The sequence below is a fragment of the Coffea arabica genome, chromosome 8e, assembly GCF_036785885.1.
Source record: "Coffea arabica cultivar ET-39 chromosome 8e, Coffea Arabica ET-39 HiFi, whole genome shotgun sequence".
NCBI lineage: Eukaryota > Viridiplantae > Streptophyta > Magnoliopsida > Gentianales > Rubiaceae > Coffea > Coffea arabica.
In genome coordinates this window covers 47,301,088-47,323,414 of record NC_092324.1, presented here as the reverse complement: position 1 = coordinate 47,323,414, position 22,327 = coordinate 47,301,088, and the positions used below count along the sequence as shown (strand labels likewise).

The window sequence follows — 22,327 nt, the reverse complement described above, 5'->3', positions numbered from 1 at the left end:
CTAAATCTACACCCCTCAATCTAAGTCCATGCACCCAACCCTAGCATTAAGATGACAATAAAGCCCATAGGATCAGTTTGATACATACTTTTTTCAATATAAAAACTTGGTATTCACACGACAAGGGATGTTTTAAAAGTCAATTACACATTTTAATTAATTGAAAGTCTTTCATACCATCATCTTAATTGTTGATCTGATAGTGTTTTCTAAAATTATACTTCAATCAATTTTGAAGTGCAACATACCAAAAAGGTAAAAATGTTTTTTTTAACACAATTTAAAAAAAAAAAAAAAAACTTCTCATCTCCTCTTACATGATAAAAAGAGAGAAAAGCACTCTCTCTACCAAATAAGAGGGAAACATAAATACCATCAAAGGGAATGAAAAAAAAATGTTGGAAAATTTAAGACCATTCTGGTTGATGTAAATTTTAAATTCAAATTAGCACCATCCATTTTCATGAAAAAAAAGATTAATTTTTTACTGAAAAAAGTTTCTACTAAGCCCCGTAAATGCTACGGGCTTTTTGATCGACTTGATTATAAGGGTGTGGATTTAGCCCCACCATAGAATACAAGACCAGTAATATCATGTTCAAATTAATTTCCGTAATTCGGAATATTCAATTATGACTAATTTATGGAAGTTAACAATTCTGACCATTATTAGATGGATTAATATGGTCCTTAAAAAGACCAATATGCCCCTTGATTTTTTTGGTTTCCAACCTATCAAAATAATTTTGACAGATTGACTGGAGAACTTATCAAATGCTTAACGCTTAATTGCTTGAGTTTGAAATATTTTCCAAGACTAAACCAGTAGAAATCTAATTAGGCCAAACCAAATGATGAGAACCTAGAATGGCGATTGATAATCTTTTAGTTGCCGTCGAATCTGGACATTATGGAAAGTTAATCGAGCTTTTAGTTCTAAACGATCAGGATTCTCACTTCATTCAAGCTCCTTAGGATCGAATCTTCTTTCATTTGCGAGGTTAAGCTTAATTAATTGTAAGTTGTAATAACGTGAAGGATATATATATATATATATATACACATACATACAAACATACATAATATATGTATACGTATAAGTGCCAAATTTTAATAACACGTTAAAGGAAACATCTGGACCACGAATGCTGTGAATTCCTGTTGGGCTTCGTAAAACAATGGCTTCTTAGCTAACCCCAAGAACGTATTGGGCCAACACTAGGTATGGGCTATGTGAATGACTGTTAGGATTCCGACAAACAAAAATTTTAAAAATGGATGATTGGTCAATTTGGGTTCACTCAAAGATATCGAGTGTGTTTGTGCTCACGCACAATTTGTTTGGATTGCATATTATTTATACCTTATTTATATACACTGACTATATACCGACTTGCTTGTATCGTCAACACGTTTTTCAATCATCTTTTTATCTCATATATATCACATTTAAAAAGTGCTATAGTATTTTTTTTATTTTAATTTTCACAAAATTATCTCAAATAATTTACCATCCAAACACACTCATTATTATACTGCTAGGAAGTACTACAAGAAAAGAAAGTAGTACTAAATTTCGATTAGAAAGGAAGTAAGGAGTACAAGAAAGCCACAGGCTGCATCAATAGAAAACTTTCTTCTGGTCTTGGGTTACTTGGAAAAGTTAGATTACTCCCTAATGGTTCGAGGAAAGACAAAGTGTCGGGGAGCTAGCAGGATACAATCGTCCTTTGTCTATATATGATTTGTCGGAAGTATCTATACAGAAACTTTTGGAGCATGGAGATGGGAATGTGATTACAGTTTGTCTCCAGCAATAAGACTTTGTGTATGGCAGGTGGCCCTCAAATCAATTGATCGTGCACATACCAAAACTTGTCAATCACTTAACCAGCTCTCGACAGATTGTGCCAAATATTTTGACTCAAATATTAGGCGGCCCCTCCATTCATTAGATTATAGAATTGATACCAAAAAGTACCCCTCCATTGTTGTTTGTTACTACTTACTTATCTCTCACATTTTCCACAAATTGTTGCTCACGAGTGACGAGCTTCCTTAGGAGCTTCGATTTCTCTGGTCTTTAAAATTGACCTAACAACTCCTTTTGTAGTTTGTACCCCAACCAAAAACAAAAGGGCAAAACATCCAGCAGAAAGAAAGAAAGAAATAAAGAGAAAAAGACCAGACATACAAGAATAACACATGAATTAAAGACGAGTCTATTTCACTTCTGCAACATATCAAATCGAATGAATGCAGACTATAATAACCAACTCATATATCCAAGTGATCAACATGCTCGGCTGCTAGTGAAATTTGGACTGTTTTTTTTTTTTTTTCAAAGAAAAATGGTCAAGAATAAGAATCGTGATAATTCATTCATTCATGGAAGTCCTAGCTGCTATTCACCCCTTTTGGTCTCTAATAATATCTTCAATCATCTTGTGCACTGCAGTCATTTTAGGACGATCTTTAGCAGATGAAGCCAAGCAAAGAATTGCTACTTGCAATAGAGCCGTCATCTCTTCTTCCATCTCTTTGAACCTCACCAGCTCAAAATCAAACACATCCCACGTCCACTCCTCACGCGATACCCGCTGAACCCACTTGGCTAAACTCGTTTCCCCTTCGCTGGTTGCCATTTTTCCTGTCAAGATCTCCAACAAGACCACGCCAAAGCTGTAAACATCGCACTTTTGGGAGTACTTTCTAGTTTGATTGTAATTAGCAGCAGCGTTGCCAAGCAGCATTTCTGGTGCCTTGTAGGCATTATTACTATTATTAGTTGATGAAGACGGCACTTGCAAGAGTTGGTGGACGCCAATATCAGAGATGCAGGCATTGCCTTGATAGTCTATGAGTATGTTGGCCGATGTAAGATGTCCGTGAAAGAGCTTGGCTTTAGTGTAACAGTGCAGGAAAGCAAGGCCTCCTGCAGATCCTAACGCAAACTTTAATCTCGTAGGCCAATCTAAAGGTGTCCTTCCTGGACCACGGTTTCCTATAATAAAACCACAACAAAAAACACCATTATTGTTAGTACTGCAAAAGAAATGCTGTAGGCAGGATCACTTTCACTTTAAAAAAAAAGAGCAAATTTCTTGTTGGCTTCTTTACTAACTTTCATCTCTGTCTCTTTTTTTCCTCTCTAACAACTAAAACTAAAAGGGGAATCACTCTGTTCATGGCACATAATCCAAGAAAAAACGCAATAATTAAAGAGCTGTGGAGGGCTAATCACAAACTTTGGAGTCCTGGATAATTAGCAGAAAGTATTAAACATCAAGGAATCATTAAAAAATTGAATTTATACTTCCATCAGAAAACAAGAGAATGAGAAACCTGACGCTGCAGAAATGCTCATCAAGTATGAACATACCATGCAATAGATTGTGGAGGCTTCCAGCTTGGAGAAAATCATAGACCAGAAGCAACTCCTCCCTGGAAGAATAATATGCTCTGAGACTGACGATATTAGGGTGTCTCAACCCACCAATCTCCCTCAAAAACCCATCAACATCCTTCATTTTCTTTACCTTCTCCCTCACCCTCTTCACCACCACCACATCACCACCGTCCATCACAACCCTGTAAGTGGTCCCCACACTCCCCTTCCCTAACATCTCTGCCGACGCCGTCAACAAGTCTTCAACCTTAGCAAAACCCTTGCAGCCCTCAAAACAAATCATTTCCCCACTGGCACCGTCCCTCGCGGTAGTACCGTACGCTATACCAGTTGTACCTTTCGCATTTTTCCTTCTTTCTCGAGCTTGACTGTATTTTCTCCTGTAACAACAACATGCAACGGCCAAAGTAATCAGCATAACTGCGACTACATCGATCATAATGATCATTAGCACCATCCCATTTTTGGAGCTCCTCTCCTTTTTAACATCGGTAACTCCAATTGGCAGGGGACCATCCTTCCCAGCTCTTGGATTAACCACAGCTGGCTTAAATGAACAATCAGACGGCAATGGCCTTCCGCAGAGACGAACATTTCCGGCGAACGACGACGCAGGAAACTTGGACAGCCACGATGGGATTTCTCCGGTGAGGCCATTTTCGGAGACGTTGAAGTTCAAAAGCGATTCAAGAGACGAATTATCGGGACCCAAAGTTCCGTTAAACCAGTTAGACTCAAGCCGGAGAGTGAGCAAGTGAGTCAACTGAGTCAACTCGGTCACCGGAATTTCGCCTGAGAAATAATTGAAGGACAAGTCGAGGCGCCGGAGGCCCTTCAGATGGGAAATCCCGGCGGGGAATTTTCCGGTGAAGTGGTTGTGAGAGAGGTAAAGGTGCCTAAGGCTGGGCCAAGCGGTGAAATTGGGCGTGACGGAGAGGCGGTTGTGGTGGAGGCTGAGGTGGCGGAGCTGAGTGAGCTCAGCTAAATCCTGGATTGACCCAGTCAGGTTAAGGTAGTTGAGAACGAGTTTAGTGACCCGCTGAGTCTTGGGGTTGCACGTAACCCCAAGCCATGCAGAACAAGGGTGGTGGGAAGAAATGTTGGTCCAGGAAGCTAGAGAATTTGAAGAATCAGAAGAAGATTTGAAAACTAACAAAATAGTAAAATCACTCTTGACATTAGCTTTCAGGCTGCTACAGGAGGCAAAAAAGGAAGAGAAGAAGAACGCAAGGATCAAGAGAGGAATCTGCCGGAGCTGCTTGTGATATCCAACAACCACCATTTCTCTCTCTTCCTTCCAGTTTCTTGATTGTTACTGGTGTCTGAAACGGATAGAACAATTTATGGGTTGAATTTCGATTTTTTTTTTTTAAACGAGCGTCTACTAAATATGCTACTTGTCATTACGTGGGATTATCAATACAACCTTCTAACGTTTCCGGAAAAAAAATAAAATAAAATACGTGGGTGGGAATATGGATCGACCGTCTTTGGACATGAGATTATTTGAGAAATTATTTAAAATAATATGCTAATACTCTTTTTTTTTAAAGAGTAAATCTTATACATACACTATCACTATCACGTTGGATATACAACACATATGTAAAATCTGAGTTTCAAATTATAATTTTTAATTAAAATTATAAAATCTAAGCCTTGTTTGAATTGCATTTTCTAGGATTTTTTACAGAAAAATTACTGTAGCGATTTGATGTATGTGAAGAAAAAAGGTAATAGGAAAATGTGATCACGAAAAAACGACGCAATTTTCCGGCAGAAAATGGCTGTCCAAACGTAGTTTGAGATTTTACACATGTAAAATTTGAGTTTCAAGTTCAAATTCAGATTATGTGTCATGCATCTAATAGTGAAAGTGTATACACTGTCAGAATATAGAAGATTAATCCTTTTTTATACTAATATGATACATGTGAAATAAAAAAATTATTAAAAAAAATTGATTAAAAATTGTAATTGTGATGCAAGTGAAATACTAACATTTAAAAAAAATAATGGCTAGTGAAACAAACTCAATATTATATATGAACAACAATATAATTAATTATTGATAAATAAGTGAGCTAAAAAATAATGCGTAATTAGAATGAATTCATTTTTTGAGGACATTACTTAAGTAACAAATTTAAGTCAATTAGCCTTTCAAGAGTTGTTCTAACTAATACGCCCGCGTTGCAATTTACGGATAGACTCAAATCTTATTAGGTCTATATTTGATATCTGGATAATGACATGCCATAATGCTTTGCAACGAGCTTGCTTTGACAGTCTGATATCAATGTGGTGGCCTGGCTTTGGTCCCAAATTTCCAATCGCAATTTAGGTTGCAAGAAACAGAGTGATGAGTAGCTGGATTTTAATAAGGGTGAATTGATGGCTGGCGATGAGATTATTTTTGCGATTAAAAGATTTGTTAAATTCCATGAAAAATGTATTTAAAGAAAAAAGAAGCATAAAATTTAATTTGCCATACCGAACAAAACCAAGAGTCCAATTGAGTTACCGAGAAAGCTACACTAATTTCTTACACAAATAAATGGTAGGAGTATATCCTATCCTTAAGGTGTTCTAATATTACATTTTTGGATACTCATTTCTTGACTTTTGACGCTAATCTCCTTTTAAGTGCTAAGCAGCACATGTCTCAACATGACCTTTTGGACATTTAAAAAATTTGCTACACAAACGTCAATACCGCAAATACTCAAGAACCTCCCGTTAAATATCATAAAACCGTTTATAGATAATTTATACTTCTTCACTTTAATAGTCTTAATTTCTTTTTACGCAGTTTAAAACAATCAATTAACTTTTTGTTGGAAGAGGAAATCTTATCTGTTAATTTTTTTTAAGGTGTTAGTATGGTAATATTAAGAGTAAGCCTACTAACCAGTATTCATTTGTATTAATTACAACAATAATACCTATGGAAAGTTACACTATTCAAGACGTGGATCAGAACAATTATTGATAGAAGGTCGAATCAAAGCACTGATAACAAAGTATATTAAATAAAAATATTTTAAAACTTAAAAATTAACTATATTTTTCAGTTAAAAAGTGAATTATAATTTGATGCAGATACAAAAAGAAAAAATAAGACTATCAAAAAGAAACCAAGTTGACACGGTTAATTCTACTAGCTGATACCTCTTTTTTTTTTTTGATCGAATACGATAGACTTACACTATTCTATATTAGGCAAAGGGAGAACCTGAAGAGGTCGAAGGATAATTTGAAAGGGACTAAACCACTATCGGATTAAACGGATGCACTACGTATCCATATAAATTTTTTAAATAGATCCATATATTATAGCAATTGGTGAAAGACAAGATTTAAATCTTTCACCTTCCGCCCTATAAGCATTAACGCTTTGGTAGTGGCAACCGACCCAAGCTGGTGGTTTACTAGCTGATACCTCTCATACCTTAGTTAAGAAACACACACACACCGGATATAAACTAAACCCACAACCCAACCCAAAAGGCATATGCTGACTTATGGGTTGAGCTGAGGAGCTTATATCCAACACACACACCTCAAACATACAAACATACAAATTGTGACGAGTGTATGGTTCAATTGCCAAGACTGATTTTGCGGCCGCAAAGACTGAAAACAAAGATCTCAAATGCTAATGTGCGCGTGAAGAAAGGGGCGACTTGCAACAAAGTAATAAACAAGAAGAGACTTCTTCATGGTGCTACGAGGTTGTAGTGCATTGTGATTATTGATGATCATGTTAATTACTACCTCTATGCTTTTGTTTTATGCTGCCTTAATGATTGATTATTAAAACATACAACGGACTAAAGGTGATGGGAAGAGCAAAAACAAATCATGACACTAAGAGTTAAAGAGCCTTTTTTCCCATACGTGGTGGAAAAGCAAACACGGGATGGAAGCAGAACTGGTGATTGATTCCTCCCTGTTGGCAGTTGGATCCCACTGCACCACTACTGTTTATGTTATGTTATATAGGATGCTGCGTTTCTATGGCCGTACGGCAGCGGAAAGACGCTTTTTCCGCCTTTTGCGCATTTCCAAAGCTAGACTATGTCACAATGGCTAAAACTTTCTCACGGAATATTCTACTACTCTACTCTTCCTTGTAGTTGAAAATGTCATGTTTTCATGATTGTTATTGAACGCGTCATTTTTTTATTTTAAAATATATCTCAAAATATTTATCATATTAAGAAAGTTAAGGTATTTTTTAATCTTTTTTCTAATATAGTTGCTCCTTTTAATCATATGCATATTATCATTTAAATTTAAATTTTGAATTTGTGAAGGCAAGACTGAAAAGAAAAGTACAAATATCACAATTAAACTACTATTCTTAAATAGTTGGATTTTCGAAACATGACAAAAAAGATTAAGAATAATCTATAATGACACTTTTAAATACATGTAATACTAGTGTTGCAACCCGTGCAATGCACGGATTAATGTTTAATATAATAATAATAATAATAAATGAATTATTTATATTAATTACATGAAAAAAGGTTAAAAAATCAAAAGAGTACTATTTTAGTATTTAATTTATATTGTATTTATATACTTTATCTAAAACCTTGCCGTATATTAAAAAATATGAACAAAGGTCACAAAAATATCTAAAGAAATACTAAAAGCATACCAATCATAAAATGTTATCCCTCCCTACCATGTTCTCTTTTTTTGCATCACGTCTTATTGACTTTTTCCTACTTTTCATTACTCTCTTCCTCACCTTTTTAACCAAAACTTTTCATTTCCTTCAAACTCTTCTCTATCCTGCAAACTCTACCTTTCCTTCACTCTAACTTACTTCTATCAAATTATGTAATCTCTTACCCAATTTCGCATCATATTTACCTTATATCCTGTTACTCTCCATATATAGTTGTAAATAATGACCAATTTTTCAACTTGCTCTTCAACAAATGGGTATGGGTATGCAATTTTATTGTCTTTAAATCGGTAACCCAATTAAACTCATTAATTAGTGGCTATTAAATGGATAGATTGGGACTACCTATTTGGACCTAATTAAATTAGACTTAGATTCAAATTCATTAGTAACAAATTCAATAATTATATTATACTTTTTGTAAATTCTTTTCCTGTTTTTTAATTTTGTTAAATTTTATCCTACTTCCTCCCTCCCCTCTTTCAAAGTTTTAATTAACTCATTAAGTATAAATTGATTTCTTGCATTCATATCTAAATTATTTTAAGATTCTTGTAGAGTGACAAAATTAAAACTCCTTATGATCACCACTATGGGTTCTTCTATGTAATTTTTTAGTTAAACTTTATTTATTAATGCAACGTGTTCTTATTTTTGTTGATTACAATGATCTATTTTTTTGTTGCTGAAAGAATATGGGAGAAAATATAAATAAAATCTTGTAGTGGATTATAAATGGATAAGATAACCAAAATCACATAAAATTATATCCATTTAAGCCATATAAATAATCCATTTTGATAGTTTCATCCCAACCCACAACTATAGCTTCCTTGACTTTACCCTCCCCAATCTTATACTCCTGTCTTTATACTCCTTTTACTATTTAGGATTCATTACCTTATTTTTACCCTTTCCGGCCTTATACTCCAATCTTTCTATTCCTTTAATCATTTAGAATTCATTATCTTACTTTTCAAGATTTTTTTTCAAATAAAGAATCAGAATTATAATCATGAAGGAAAAATAATTGGGCATAACTTTGGTGAAATACTACTATTTTTTGTGATGATTTCCCAAGATAATCGTTTAAACAAATATTTGTTTTAAAATTTTTGATAAACACTCCAAAAAATAACGATCTGAATGCCCCTTTTATTAACCAAAAGATGACAAATGAGCATATGGGGTAATTTGGTTGAAAGAATGAACTATAGGATGCTATGTCTTGAAGGAGTTTTAATTAGAGTGAAATTCTTAAATTGGAGGAGTGTTAATTGAAGTGGAAAACGTGGTGGTGATATGGTGATTTTTTTGAAACGTGATTGCAATTTGCAATGCTCATTTGCAGGGTGGTTATAAGATTAGTTTAGTGATAAACATATCTTAATTATAAAAATGTAAAATTGTATTAAAATAGCATACAAATGAGCATTTGTCTTTAATTAAGGAGTAAAATGGACTTAAAGTATAAATAACAAACTATAAACGGTTTATGAAATAGATAGTGGGAAAGTTTTAAATTTTAAATTTAACTGGTGATAGGATTGGTTATAACCTACTATTTTTTATGTATTAAAATAAATAAAAAATCTAGAAAAAAGAATTAGGAGTTTAGAAGCCATTGAGAGCTTCTCCACTAAAACCCCCTCTGCAATACATATAGACTAGTGTGAATACCCGTACTACGCACGGTGCTAACATTATTGAAAAAATGAAAATAAAATGGTTAATTAAAAAAGGTTAAAAAACTGTACCAACATAATTAAAATATAATATCTGTCTAACAATAGTTTGAAATATGATAAAATATGTATATTATTCAAAAATTACCTTTTTTCGGAAGATAGATCCTGAAAAAATAATAAAAATTTATATTAAAAAATGAATGATATATGAATAAAAATGAATGTAATTAAATGTTGTTAAAATAAAATACTTACAAATATTATGCATTCGATTTGATAATCTTGCATGAATGTGCGAACACTCTTCACACAAATCAACTTTTAGTACGAAAGCCAAAATTGGTGATTTAATTAATTCTGTTGAATTTTATGGAATGCGTACTACAAATGAAAATGCACGATCTTTGTATGAATTGATTCGTTAGTTGAACAACCTATCACCGTTGTTCTGAGAATTAAGTACGTGCAAAATTCAAAATTAGTGTATTTTTTTTACATAGTTTATAAATAGCATCATAAAAAATAAATATATATCAAGAAATTATATCTTCCTTTGTAATTTTCTGATATAAGAAACATTACAATCAAATATGAATCGTGCATGTCTGTTATGTAGATTAAGATGCATGTTACAACTGGAATCTTTGATTTGTATGTTAACATTGTACCTATTTGACAAATAAAAAGTTATATACAATACAGAAAAAATTGTTAAAATTAAAGGTACATGAAATTAATTATCTAACAACAATGTCGACCACGTCATTACAATGCATACACACTGTTTTTGAAAAACGACCTTCACATAGTTATCCACAATTTTTGCATAGCTCATAGAACATGTTTTCTATGTTAATGCTCTGAATGTAAGCAAGTATTCCAAAATATTTAACCTATTAAGAATGAAAGAAGGTATAGGTTAGGATTATAAATTTAAAAAATTTGTGCAGTAATTAAATTAAATAGAATAAGTTTACCATACGCATGATTGTATATTCGGATATCCATATTCTCTTTGAATTTGCTATCAACAATACTTGTGATGTTGTAAAATTGCTTAACCTCAACCACGTAACTAACTTTCGAACACATGTATCATTTTCAAACCTACAATTTTTTGAAATACATGTTGATAAGAGTATGAAAAAACATTAAAAATTTGATGTAGTTTTACTGATGGAACTCACCAACTGCGCAGGTATTGAGCAAAATCTAAATTGTGATTGATACACAATTTGCTAGTTTCAATTGTACAAAGTGATGGTCCTGTATAGTATGGATATTCGCTAAAAAACTATTCAAATTATATAGAGTATAAGTAAAAGCATTTGATTTACCTCTGAAATTTCGTACACAAATACCGTATGCTAGTAAAATATTATTTTTTTGTAGCAGACTGATATTATAGGATTTGTAGTATATTCAATAACTTGATACTCAAATCACCGATGAGTCAAATTTGTTTAAATAAACTTTACAGTGTCCTAACTCCTTGCAAAAAAAAAAAAAGCACTAAATAGTCCTAATTGGCATCGCAAGTTACGGCAACGTCCTGGTTAGGGCAACAAAACTCAATTTAACTCAGTAAACTCCTCAAGAGGATGGCTCGGGGAGGCATCCGATTGAACAAGCGAAGAGAAGGGCTCCAGTGCCATCTAGGCCTAATTTTTTTTGGGTCAAAATCTAGTCCTAATTGGTTCTGTTGTTTCTTGATCATGTTGTATGCTTGAAAATTAAAATTGTATTAAAATAGCATGTGAATGAGCATTTGTCTTTAATTAAAGAGTAAAAAGGATTTAAAGTATAAATAACAAACTATAAACGGTTTATGAAATAGATTATGAGAAAGTTTTAAATTTTAAATTTGACTGGTGATAGGGTTGGTTATAACCCACTACTTTTTATGTATTAAAATAAATAAAAAAATCTAGAAAAAAGAATGAGAAGTTTGGAAGTTATTGAGAGGGTCTCTGCTAAAAACCCCTTCTACAATACATAAAGATATATAGATATATATTTATAAAAAAATAAAAAATAAAATTCAAACAAAAAATATTCCTTTTTTGTCGTTTTCATTTTGAGCCAATAATGAGTGTTTCTATGGCTTTTCTTATGACTATTTTCTCCATCTCTGTATGTTGTATTTAATGCCAGGATGGTGATATAAATGATGTACCTGCAGTGCCAGATTACTTTATGAACTTCGGACAATCAATTCAATTTGTATGAAAATCAATAAAACTAAAAAAAATGACACTACAGTAGTGTTCTTTCAGTCTTCTTGAACAACCACGTACTCCTAGATTTAATTGCTATAAGCTTTTCTCCACCACAACATTTTGAAATATTTGTTCTACTGTCTTCATTTATACTTCATGGTATTGTGATATTATCTGGATACACAAATACTTTTGTTTTTTTCTGGGTGAACGATATACAAGTAGTGAAATTGGTGATGGTGTGTAAACAAATATTTTAACTCAAAATTTTGACTGGATACACAAATACTTTCTTTATTTTGTACCATAATACTAGTTCAATTTCATTAAACTCTGCTAATTTACTTATTCAAAAATCTAAAAAATACTGTCAAACAATCAAGTGAAGCAATACTAATTTCTAGCAATTGCCTTTTGAGTTGGATTGAGGTTTAAGGTTTAAAATTTATTTCTGCCTATTGTTGGAAAGAGAAATACTAATTTCTTTTCGGACTGCCATTTTTTTTTTTCAAAAAAAATTTCATTTTTTCTAAATACATTTTTCAATCACCTTTTCATCTTATATTGTATATCAAATCGTTACTATACATTTTTCTAAAAAAAAAAAACTCCAGAAAATATTAATCTCGTTCGTGGGAGGACTAAAAATCCAACCGACTATATTACCTTGTCCTGACAACAGGAATGAACTACTGACAACAGGAATGGCCCTCAATTTCCGTATTACCTTGTCCACCGTCTAGTGATATGTGGTATTTGTGGGATTGTTGGAGGTTGGTATGTGTCGTTGCAAATGATTAATGCACAATATTTTCTGATCCATTTTTAATTCTTTTCCAGACTTAACATGTGTTATACCTTTTTTTTTTGCCCTTTCGTATAAGAGGACCAAAAGGGAAAGAAAGGAAAATTAATAGCTCACATGAATATAATCAAAGACAATCCCCTAGTTAAGGAAGTTCACATCACATTCGAAAGTGATGGATCAGCTCATACTGCTGATGGCTTTTACACTTGTATTTTTTCCAATCTTTTTCTACAAATTTTTCTTTAAAAAAAAAGTAAAAGGCAATCATCAATTAACAAGGGCTATAAATCTCAATTTCTTTAAGGGCCGTTCACCAACTTATTGGACGTTTCAAGTTGTTTCCAGCTAAGTTGTAGCCTGCAATTGATGGCAACATAAATAAAATTTGCCAGGACCTGAAAAAAAAAAAAAAAGAAATGCCAGAATCTCTCTTTTGTGTGGAGCATTAAAGATGAGCCCACAGGACATCCTTTTCGTAGTTAAGTATTCAGATACATCATAAAATACAAAGATGGGGACCAATGCCTGTTTCTTTAGCCAAATTCTACGACTAGCTTTTAATTTCTTTTACTAATTTTGTTAATGTAATAATACAATTATACCATCTATTGGCTAAAAGATCAGTACAATTGAGTAATCCATTCATTACCTTGACAAATTCAGATTGGTGAATGGTCCTCCTGTCCTATGTGATTCAAAATCTCGAGTGGGCTCAAATTCACATGCCTAAACACGATCAGACGCAGTGGAAAAGTTTGCATATGTATGCAGGGGTGGAGCCTGGAGGCTGTTGAAGTAGGAACCCCTCGTGACCAGGAGCTTCATATTGGAGCCATTCACCATGGGATTGTAGCTGCTCTACTTTATGATAGTTGCAAATTCAAATCAAATTCGCATGGGATGATGTTATAGCAGAGCTCTTGGAGCTTTCGACTTTAGGAAATTGCCATACATGCTCCTCTTATAGAACTACATAGTATGACCGCAAATGGTTGATGGGATAAAACTCAAATCCAACAGAAAGACAATAAAAAAAACTAGAGCTTTTTCGAGTCCAAAATCAGCACCCTAAATTTGCATAACTCGTAGTCGGTTATAAACAGTAGCTACGTTACAACTAACATGTTTTCAAAATCCAATTTAACCGGTAAAAATATTAATTAGATGACCGTGAGGTCTCGGATTCGACTTTCAAATCTTTCCCTTTCCTCTATCCCCCTTGTAAGGTTTAATATCTCTGTTGAACCCCCCCCCCCCCAAAAAAAAAGGGGGGTTACAACTAACATAGTGATTATTGTTTCAATTTAAAACTCAAGCAAAAAAAAAAAAAAAAACTTAAAGTTAATTTGATCAAATGCTACATTTGCCCAAAGCCAATGATTTCAGGGTGGATTTTTAACAAGTGCTGAACTTGTCAAATTCAGTATTTTGGACACCTATTAAGGACTCTTAAACCTGTCCCTTGCAATTCCTTTTGCAGCTATTAGACTAGACTACAAGTCTTTGTTAACTTCGATTCTTTTTTTTTTTCTTTTTGTGGGGTAACCGAAATTTCAAGGTGGCAACTTTCCAAAAGTTGAAACTCAACCCAGTAAACATTTTTTTGTTCCAAAATGGTTTTAGTTGAATGCGAAACTTTGGCTAAACTTGTCCATCAAAGTACAAACTACAAAAAGACAACAAATTATGACGTTGTGATCCAAAATCGTACATTATGCTCAGTCAGATCAGATTGGCTACTAGTAGTATGGATGGAACTGAAGACGAAAAAATAGGCCCAACAGTAACAGCAATGAATTTTATGGAAAATGTTAATCAAGTCAAGTGATACTTAATTTGATTATCACCTGATCAAGAATTTGTACGATTAATTGTCTATTGCAATTGGTGAAGTTTGAGTGGTACAGTGCCAAGGTCCGAATACTTAAAGATTGTGAGCCATTGCGAAGTTCATTTTGGGCTAGGTAACAAACCCAATATGATCTAGCCCAAATGCATTGACTAGAAGAAACCTTGATTAAGGACGTACTACTAAAAGCCCGCCTTGGGGGCAATGCAACATTTTGTTGGATTTTGTGCAAAAAGGTCAATGGACAATGGTTAAGACAACCAATTTGTCTCCAAAATCCAAGTTAGGGATAAAAAAAAAATGATTTCCTTGATTGGACTTTGAAATCAGTTCCTTTTATTAATTGGTTTGGTATGCAGGAATGTTTAAAATGGAAATGCCTTTCCGATTTGTCCATTCCATTCTCATATTTGATAACGGACCTTTTGAGTTGGAAAGATCTTTTTCCCGAGAAAACTCATTAAAGCTTTTTCATGCTAACACTACCCCTCACAAAATTGTAAGGAAAGCACTTTGCAACTTTATCCTGAAATGCCTGAAATTAGTGGGGGTCAAGTTTATTCTCAAATGTCAATCTTTTTTGTTAGCTTAATCAATAATTGATCAAAATTATTTTAACAAAGAATTTTAGTTATTTTTAAAATATTTATTTTCTCTTTGATGACTTTTTTAGCTTGATATAGATAGTGAAAATATAATAAAGAGAAAATATGAATGTTTGATTCCATGTGATTTAATTTTTTATAAGCTAGTAATTATACTGTTAATGAAAACAAAAAGGTAAAATAAAGATTTAGATTTCAAAATAAATGAAATATTATAATTGAATTATTGTAACAAGTACATGATTATTTTTAATGCCAAAAAAAGGTCAAATTTCATTGTATAAGACAAACAAATTGCATAGCAAGAAAAGGCATGCAATGCTCTACAATAGATTTCAGGCTAATTAAATAAATTTGTACATATTTCATTTCATTCTAACATCTAAAAATTGATTATATCAAGCATTGAAAATGGAATGGACATTTCACTCTAACTAGTCTTGCAGAGATTGATAATAAATTTTCTTCTCTATCAATTTGGGTAAAAATGCATTCGAAGTAGAAAAGACCTTTTCATTCTAAACATTCGGCGTATCAAACAAGGGGTTATAGATTTAGAGTCTCTCTTAAATGGAAAAAAAAAAAAAAAAAGAATCAACACCTAACAAATCCTTGTTTCTTTTGCCATAAAACCTTAGGTTAAAATTTCAAATTTCAATGGTAGGTCTCTTATTGGAGAATTAAGGATGTGCTTGGATTACATTTTTCTGGATTTTTTGTAAAAAAAAACGTACTGTAGCGATTTAATATATGTAAGATAAAAAGGTGATTGAAAAATGTATTCACGAAAAACCTAATAATTTTTCTTTGAAAATCTGCAATCCAAAACTAGCTACTCACACATCATAATTCATAAGTGCACTCCACACATCCTCATCCTTACCACACTATCGTCCGACTTCCCTCGTAAGCACACAGCCCTTGAATTTGCATCAATCTCCAGCGACAATAAATTAACGCTGTGGAAATTGGGTGTCTCAGTTTCGAATCATCTGTTTGAATCTTATTTGAACGCAGAATGTGTCTTTTAGCACACAAGAAGATTTTCCCACGAAAGTGCATTTGTTTTTCAAGTTTTACCAATCTACTAATAAGACAGCTTGTTTCAAGTCTCTGGTCAATACGTGACAGCACAATCCTTCCCACATTTGTTGGGGCATCACCTCAATCATCCACTGGCACTTGGAAATCATTTTGCTTGTTTGCACAGAAGTAAAAGCCACTTCTTCAGTACTAATGACGCTGGAGAACAATAATGTGGCATCTGATTAGTGTCAATTATCATTTTGCCAACAAGACTCTACATCCATCATTACCTTATCTTCTACTCATATTCATTTTGCCAATTCGATCTTCCTATGAATTTCGTCCGCGAAAGAAATCCATCATGTTACATGCATCCGCTGCCTGTCATTTGCACCGGTCAAAATTTCAACCAGCTAGAGCTAGGCTTAGATGCATGTGCAATCAGCGGGTCAGTCAAATGGTAGACCTGATGATTTACTATTAGATTTACTATTAGCCTTCAAAACTCATGGAAATTAAGTATTACTAATTTTTTTCATAGAATATTTCATAATGAATGAACATTCCATTCTTCTCTAAGGTTTTCTATCTTTTAGATTATCAATCTGAAACAAGGAAGGGAATGAAAGTAGTTTTGCAGCAAGGTGTCATTTTTTCTTTTTCTTTTTCATTTTTTTTTATAACTTTTCTTCCGAATGCTAACAAAAGTTGAGAGAAGAAAGTAATTTATTAGCTTCAGAAGGAAAAAAAATTTTAAAAAAATAAAATTGAAAGAAAACGATACATTAGAAGAAAGACATTCATTAGCTTCAAAGGCCAGAAAAAAAGACAAAAAAAAAAAAAGGAAAGAAAGAAAGTGATGCAAGAAAAAAAAAGCCTTGGTCTAGTAGCCATTTAAGATTGATACCTCGTCAAAACTTAGAGGTACTAAATTTAAATCCCTTTTCCCTTTCCCCTCAAAAAAAGTGGCCTGAGACAAAAAAAAAAAAAAAAATGAAGAAGACAAAGAAAAAGAGAAACCCCAACAGCATCCATGAGATAGATTTGTAATTGGACTAGGAAGGAAAGGCATGCACGCAAACTATTAGCTGTAAACCTGTACTGGTTTTGGACCCATTTAGGAGTCAAAAGTGTAAAACCTTTTATGGCAGCAACTACCAACTCATTAGTCATTAGTAATAGAATGGCCTGGACTCGACGCTCACAAACTCAATACCAACTCTTTTGCGCATGCATGCTTGTCATGCAATGCACATAATAATCCTCCAAATAGTATCGTATATCCCATTCCCTTATTTACAACTTCTATTTTCTAGTGTCTTCGTCATGACAAATAGAGTCCCAACTGGGCCAATCAAAACAACAATTGTAATATCCCATTTTCCTTTTTTTTTTTATTACCAAACACGATGGACCTATATTATTCTATACTAGAGGGAGGGAAACCTGAAAATATCCCAAGGACAATCCGAAAAAGACTGAACCACCATTGACCCAAACGGGTATCCACACATCCACTGACGACACTTTTAAAAAAACCTAAATTTTTTAGAATGAAGACAAGGGATTTGATTTGGCCCCTTTTGGACAATCATTTTCCGTCGGAAAATTACGCCGTTTTCTATGATCATATTTTCGTATTACATTTTTTCCTCACATATATCAAATCGCTACAGTAAATTTTTTATAAAAAATCCTAGAAAATGCTAACCAAACAAGGCTAAGAATGAAGGCAAGGGATTTGATCCATTGACTGTACAGTAACATCCCATTTTCCACCCCTGTATAGTCAGTCGCAAATGACCTTACCAACCATTTTTTGGCTCCTCTGGCAACAATTGTGATAGGCAACAAGGTAAAAATTGCACACCAAACAAAATTCAATACGGACATTCCTACTATATGATTGCTAATTTTAGCAACTCTTCATTCTTCATCATATGTCACCTTTTGAGACTTCAATGAAATTTTGTAGTTACTTTATTTTTAAATTTTACTTGAACTGGTGGCTTTTTAAGCACCCCAAAAGCAAAAAAAAAAAAAAAAAACTTTCAAGTCTTAGTGGGAATGGCCGGAGGCATCAATGAATGCAATCGCAAAGGACCGAATTCCTGGTTCTATGCGTTATTGAAATTGAATTTCTTAGTACTATACTAAATTTATGACATTAAAGAAAAACACCAAAGAATTGAAACCCGTTCAATGCAAAGAAAGTTTATTCAGAAAAATTACTTAAAAGAGTCCACTCTGATGGTCAATAAATTTTCTTTTTCCCTTTTACTATTAAGTGGAGTATTTCTTATTTTATTCAATAATTTCTCTTTCTTCCCTCTGCAACTGGAGCAATTTGCCTCCAAACAGAAATGGTCAAATTTGCCTACATTTCTTATTTTAGATTAAAAATGTATAAAACCGAGTATTATGCTCCATTTCATAAGAGATTTGTAACTTTGAAAAAAAAAAAAAAAGCATCAAAGCTGAATAAAACGGACTAAATATGCATGAATATGGTAAACAAATTCCAAGTAAAATCGCCGATTTGGAATTGAGATATCAATGAAAAGTAGTCCAGTACACTCTTATTACACTTCACCTAATATACCAAAAATTAAGGTTAACACAATTATATAATTCCTCATTTTCTTCTGAATTTGATTGAATCCCACCAATATTTTGTCAATCCACCGCGTCTGCATTCTACTCTGTCTCTACTAAACATCCTATGAAATACCTATAAACAACCCCCAAAAATAAAAATAAAAAAAGAAAAACTTACTTTCTTCAAAAAAAAATTTAATTTAATTTTTTTTTTGAAAAAAGGAACTATAGAGTTACAGCAAGAATTGAACAAAAACAAAATCAAACCAAATTAAGGTACTAGTGTATTAATTTGGAAAATGGTATTAATGTAAGTGTAATTAAAAGTTGAATTTCCAGATCTTGACTTGAAGATCAACCTTACACTTGGCATTAGCAGTTGAAGCCACTGCTGGAGTTTTACCCGTCGGAACCAGCCCATGAATCCCATCGCAAACGATTTTGATCCCAACTTTCTTACTATTGAGCTTCTCCACTTTCACCTTCATCTTGGTCTCCATCTCTATAGCCATTGGCAACCCATTTTTCCTCTTCAGATCTGACTTCAGTGAAGTTACAGAGTCGGCATCCAGCACCTGTGACGTCGTCGACAGGGTGGAGTGCAGGATGGTGACGTCCCCCGGCTGACTGGTGAAGTTTGAGAAAGTCCCATTTGCTAGCAAAACTTTCTGTTGGTCGGAAAGATACAGATTTACGGTGATGGGGTTGTAGTAAAACGTGATTTTCTTGTTGGGATTCTTGGAGGAAAGCGTAAAGTTGAGCTTCGAGGTGAGCCGGGTGACGTCATCAGGGGTGGTGGTGAGGTTGAACTGGGAGACTTTTAAGGAGGAGAGGGAGAAGGCCGGGCGGTGGGGGCGGTAGAGGACGTAGAGGGCAGCACAGGCAATGGCGACGAGGAGAAGAATGCAGAGGAATACGAGGATGGACCAGAAGCAACAGAGGCAGAAGCAGCGGCGGCAGCTGCACCTGCGGTGGTTATGGCGGGCGTGGAGGGCCGGGTTGGGGCGGTAAGGGTGGCGCATGGGATTGTAGACGTGGGATTTGGCCGGTGGGAACTGTGGTGGATTGTTGGTGGGCGTGGGGTTGGCGGTGGCGGCCGTGGCGGCGGTGCCATTGGGCTTGCTTGATGGGTACACCCTGTCCGTCATTCTTGAAAATGAATGTGCTCACTTTAGATCTGGAAAATTATACAATATTTAAGTGTGATTCTGTGTGTGTGTGTGTGTGCGCGTGTGTGTGTGACAAAGAGCGAGACAAAAGCAAAAAAAAAAAAAAAAAAAAAGAGAGGAGGGGGGGGGTGTTGGAAGAGAAAGAAGAAGTTAATACTGCTGCTATGTCATAAAGGAAGAAGCTTTAGAAGAATAGCAATGGAAATTGTGAAGTGAAGCTAAAGGAAGAGTTGCTATCGTTTGGTTTTCTACTACTTATGTTTATGTTGAGTTCAGACACTAATGTGACCTAGTGTGTGTAGTGTGTGAGAGAGAAAGAAAGAGAATATGCATCAGAACGTGTGAGAGTGAAAGAGAAAGGGACTAAAAACCAAAAGGGATGCTTCTTCCACCTCACCAAGACTTGTTTTTGTTGTTGTGGCCTGTGGGCTTGGCTTTGCTTCTCTCTCTCTTCTTCTTCTTCTTCTTCTTTTTTCTGTTAGTTGTATGTTAAACTACCACTGTCCTAGCAGAGGTAAGAAGAAGTGATAGAACCTGGAAGAAGACTTGTAGTTGTACTTTTTGAGTTGGGTTTTGGAGGGGGGGGCGGGGGGCTGCTGCATAAATATGTGGAGAGGTGGAGTGTACAGATTTGAGATCTCTGATTCTGAGGTGCACACACGACACCGTCTATCCATGTAATCTAGGCAAGGCATTGACACGTGGGAAAAGTATAAAGAAAAGAATAAAATTAGTGGGATCCGCCTACATGGGCTGGGGAACCAGGAATTGGTGAAAGCAAAGACCACAAATGCGTTCGCCGCTTCCTCACCTCTCACGGTTTGACATTCACATCTTTGAACCTTGGACGTATGCTAGTCCTCTTCTTAACCTTTTCCTCTTGCAATTTGATTTCTTTCCAAGATATTTTTGTGTTTGGATTAGGGCGGTAATCGAATCGAATCGAATCAAGCGTGAGTATCGCTATATTAGAGCTCGACTCAACAGCAGAGATATATTGTTCAAGCTCAAACGAGTAGCAAAAATTGAGTTCGGACTCGAACTTGAAAAAATTGCTCGAAAATTCGAAATCGACTCGATTTTCTTGCGAGTATGATCGAGCTCGAGTACTTGACTCAAGTTCGAGATCCATGTCCACTTCCATATTTGCAGAATATAACTCTTCATGCAAAGTAGATTGATGCAAACCCAATTTCTTGATTTAGAACAGGCTATTAGCAATTGAAACAAGTTGGAACATTTGCAATTCGTCACAAGAAAGGTCCATAAACAGTTGTAGAAACTAGAAAGTAGAAGTTATAAATTGAGGAGCAAAGAGGAATTAGGAAAAGCCAATTTTGTTTTTTACCTCTCAAGTTATTTTTTTGCCTTGTGAAATGATTATATGACCTATAAATATTTTAAAGTTATAGCCAACATTTTGGTAATTTAAGCAACTCCAAGTCTAAAAGAGTAAAATTGTAATAACTAAATATATAATTTTTAATTAATTAATTTGTGCTCGTTAAGGCTCGACGAGCCACCGAGCTTGACAAATTAATACTCGAACTCGGCTTGATATATTAACGAGCTACTCGAGCTCGACTCGCACTCGGTTTTGATCGAGTGCGAGTCAAGTTCACTAGTAGATCGGTTCAATTACATCACTAGTTGGGATGATAAATTATTTTGGATATTTTTTTTTTTTGTAAAAAAAATATTATAGCGCTTTCTAATATGATGTATGTGAGATAAAAAAAGGTTAAAAAATATGTTAATGATATAAATAAATAAAAAATGACAAATAATCCATTAGCTAAACACTTTATACAGCTTTTCAAGAAAACCAATCCACGCAACTAAATTTCATCACAAGTATATTTTTTAATCGCCTTCTTATTTTACATACATCACGCCACAAAAATGTTACAACTATCATTCTAAAAAATTTTCCATCCAATGACGTATTTAAGCATATTGGTCGCATGGTACATAAGGCATTGTTGGTAATATCAAGTATGTAATGTTAACTATTGTGAAACTTCACGACCAACTACAATCTAGATGATAAAGTCTTATGACTTGCAAACAATCTATTGTTTCACTTCTTATCCCACTTTCTATCATTTCTTTCATCATATTATCATTTTTTTTTAAATATTCTATTTTTTTTTTTTTTGGTTTTCTTAAGTTTTAATAACTATTACCAAGGTAAGAAAAAAATACATACAACATGTTAAAACGACACTATACGACACAAAAAAAAAACAATATA

General features: G+C 34.1%; 2 protein-coding genes across 5 annotated transcripts; both read right to left on the bottom strand.

The window, feature by feature from the left end:
* Positions 1–2,191: 2,191 nt before the first annotated feature.
* LOC113702977 (probable leucine-rich repeat receptor-like protein kinase At1g68400) lies at positions 2,192–4,766 on the bottom strand. Its single transcript, XM_027224174.2, has 2 exons — positions 3,383–4,766; positions 2,192–3,004 (listed from the first exon to the last, which is right to left on the bottom strand). The coding sequence occupies exons 1-2, from the start codon at positions 4,689–4,691 to the stop codon at positions 2,409–2,411; spliced, it is 1,905 nt and encodes a 634-aa protein (XP_027079975.1). The 5' UTR covers positions 4,692–4,766; the 3' UTR covers positions 2,192–2,408.
* A 14,399-nt stretch (positions 4,767–19,165) lies between these two features.
* LOC113702829 (NDR1/HIN1-like protein 13) lies at positions 19,166–20,716 on the bottom strand. Of its 4 annotated transcripts, none has more exons than XM_027223980.2 (2): positions 20,471–20,716; positions 19,166–20,053 (listed from the first exon to the last, which is right to left on the bottom strand). In XM_027223980.2, exon 2 carries the CDS (start codon positions 20,050–20,052, stop codon positions 19,225–19,227), a length of 828 nt encoding a protein of 275 aa, XP_027079781.1. In that variant the 5' UTR covers position 20,053; positions 20,471–20,716; the 3' UTR covers positions 19,166–19,224. The 4 variants fall into 4 exon arrangements, with proteins under 4 accessions (XP_027079781.1, XP_071918204.1, XP_027079783.1 ...); XM_072062103.1 differs by having other exon boundaries at positions 19,166–20,081; positions 20,466–20,657; XM_027223982.2 differs by having other exon boundaries at positions 20,466–20,657.
* Positions 20,717–22,327: the final 1,611 nt, after the last annotated feature.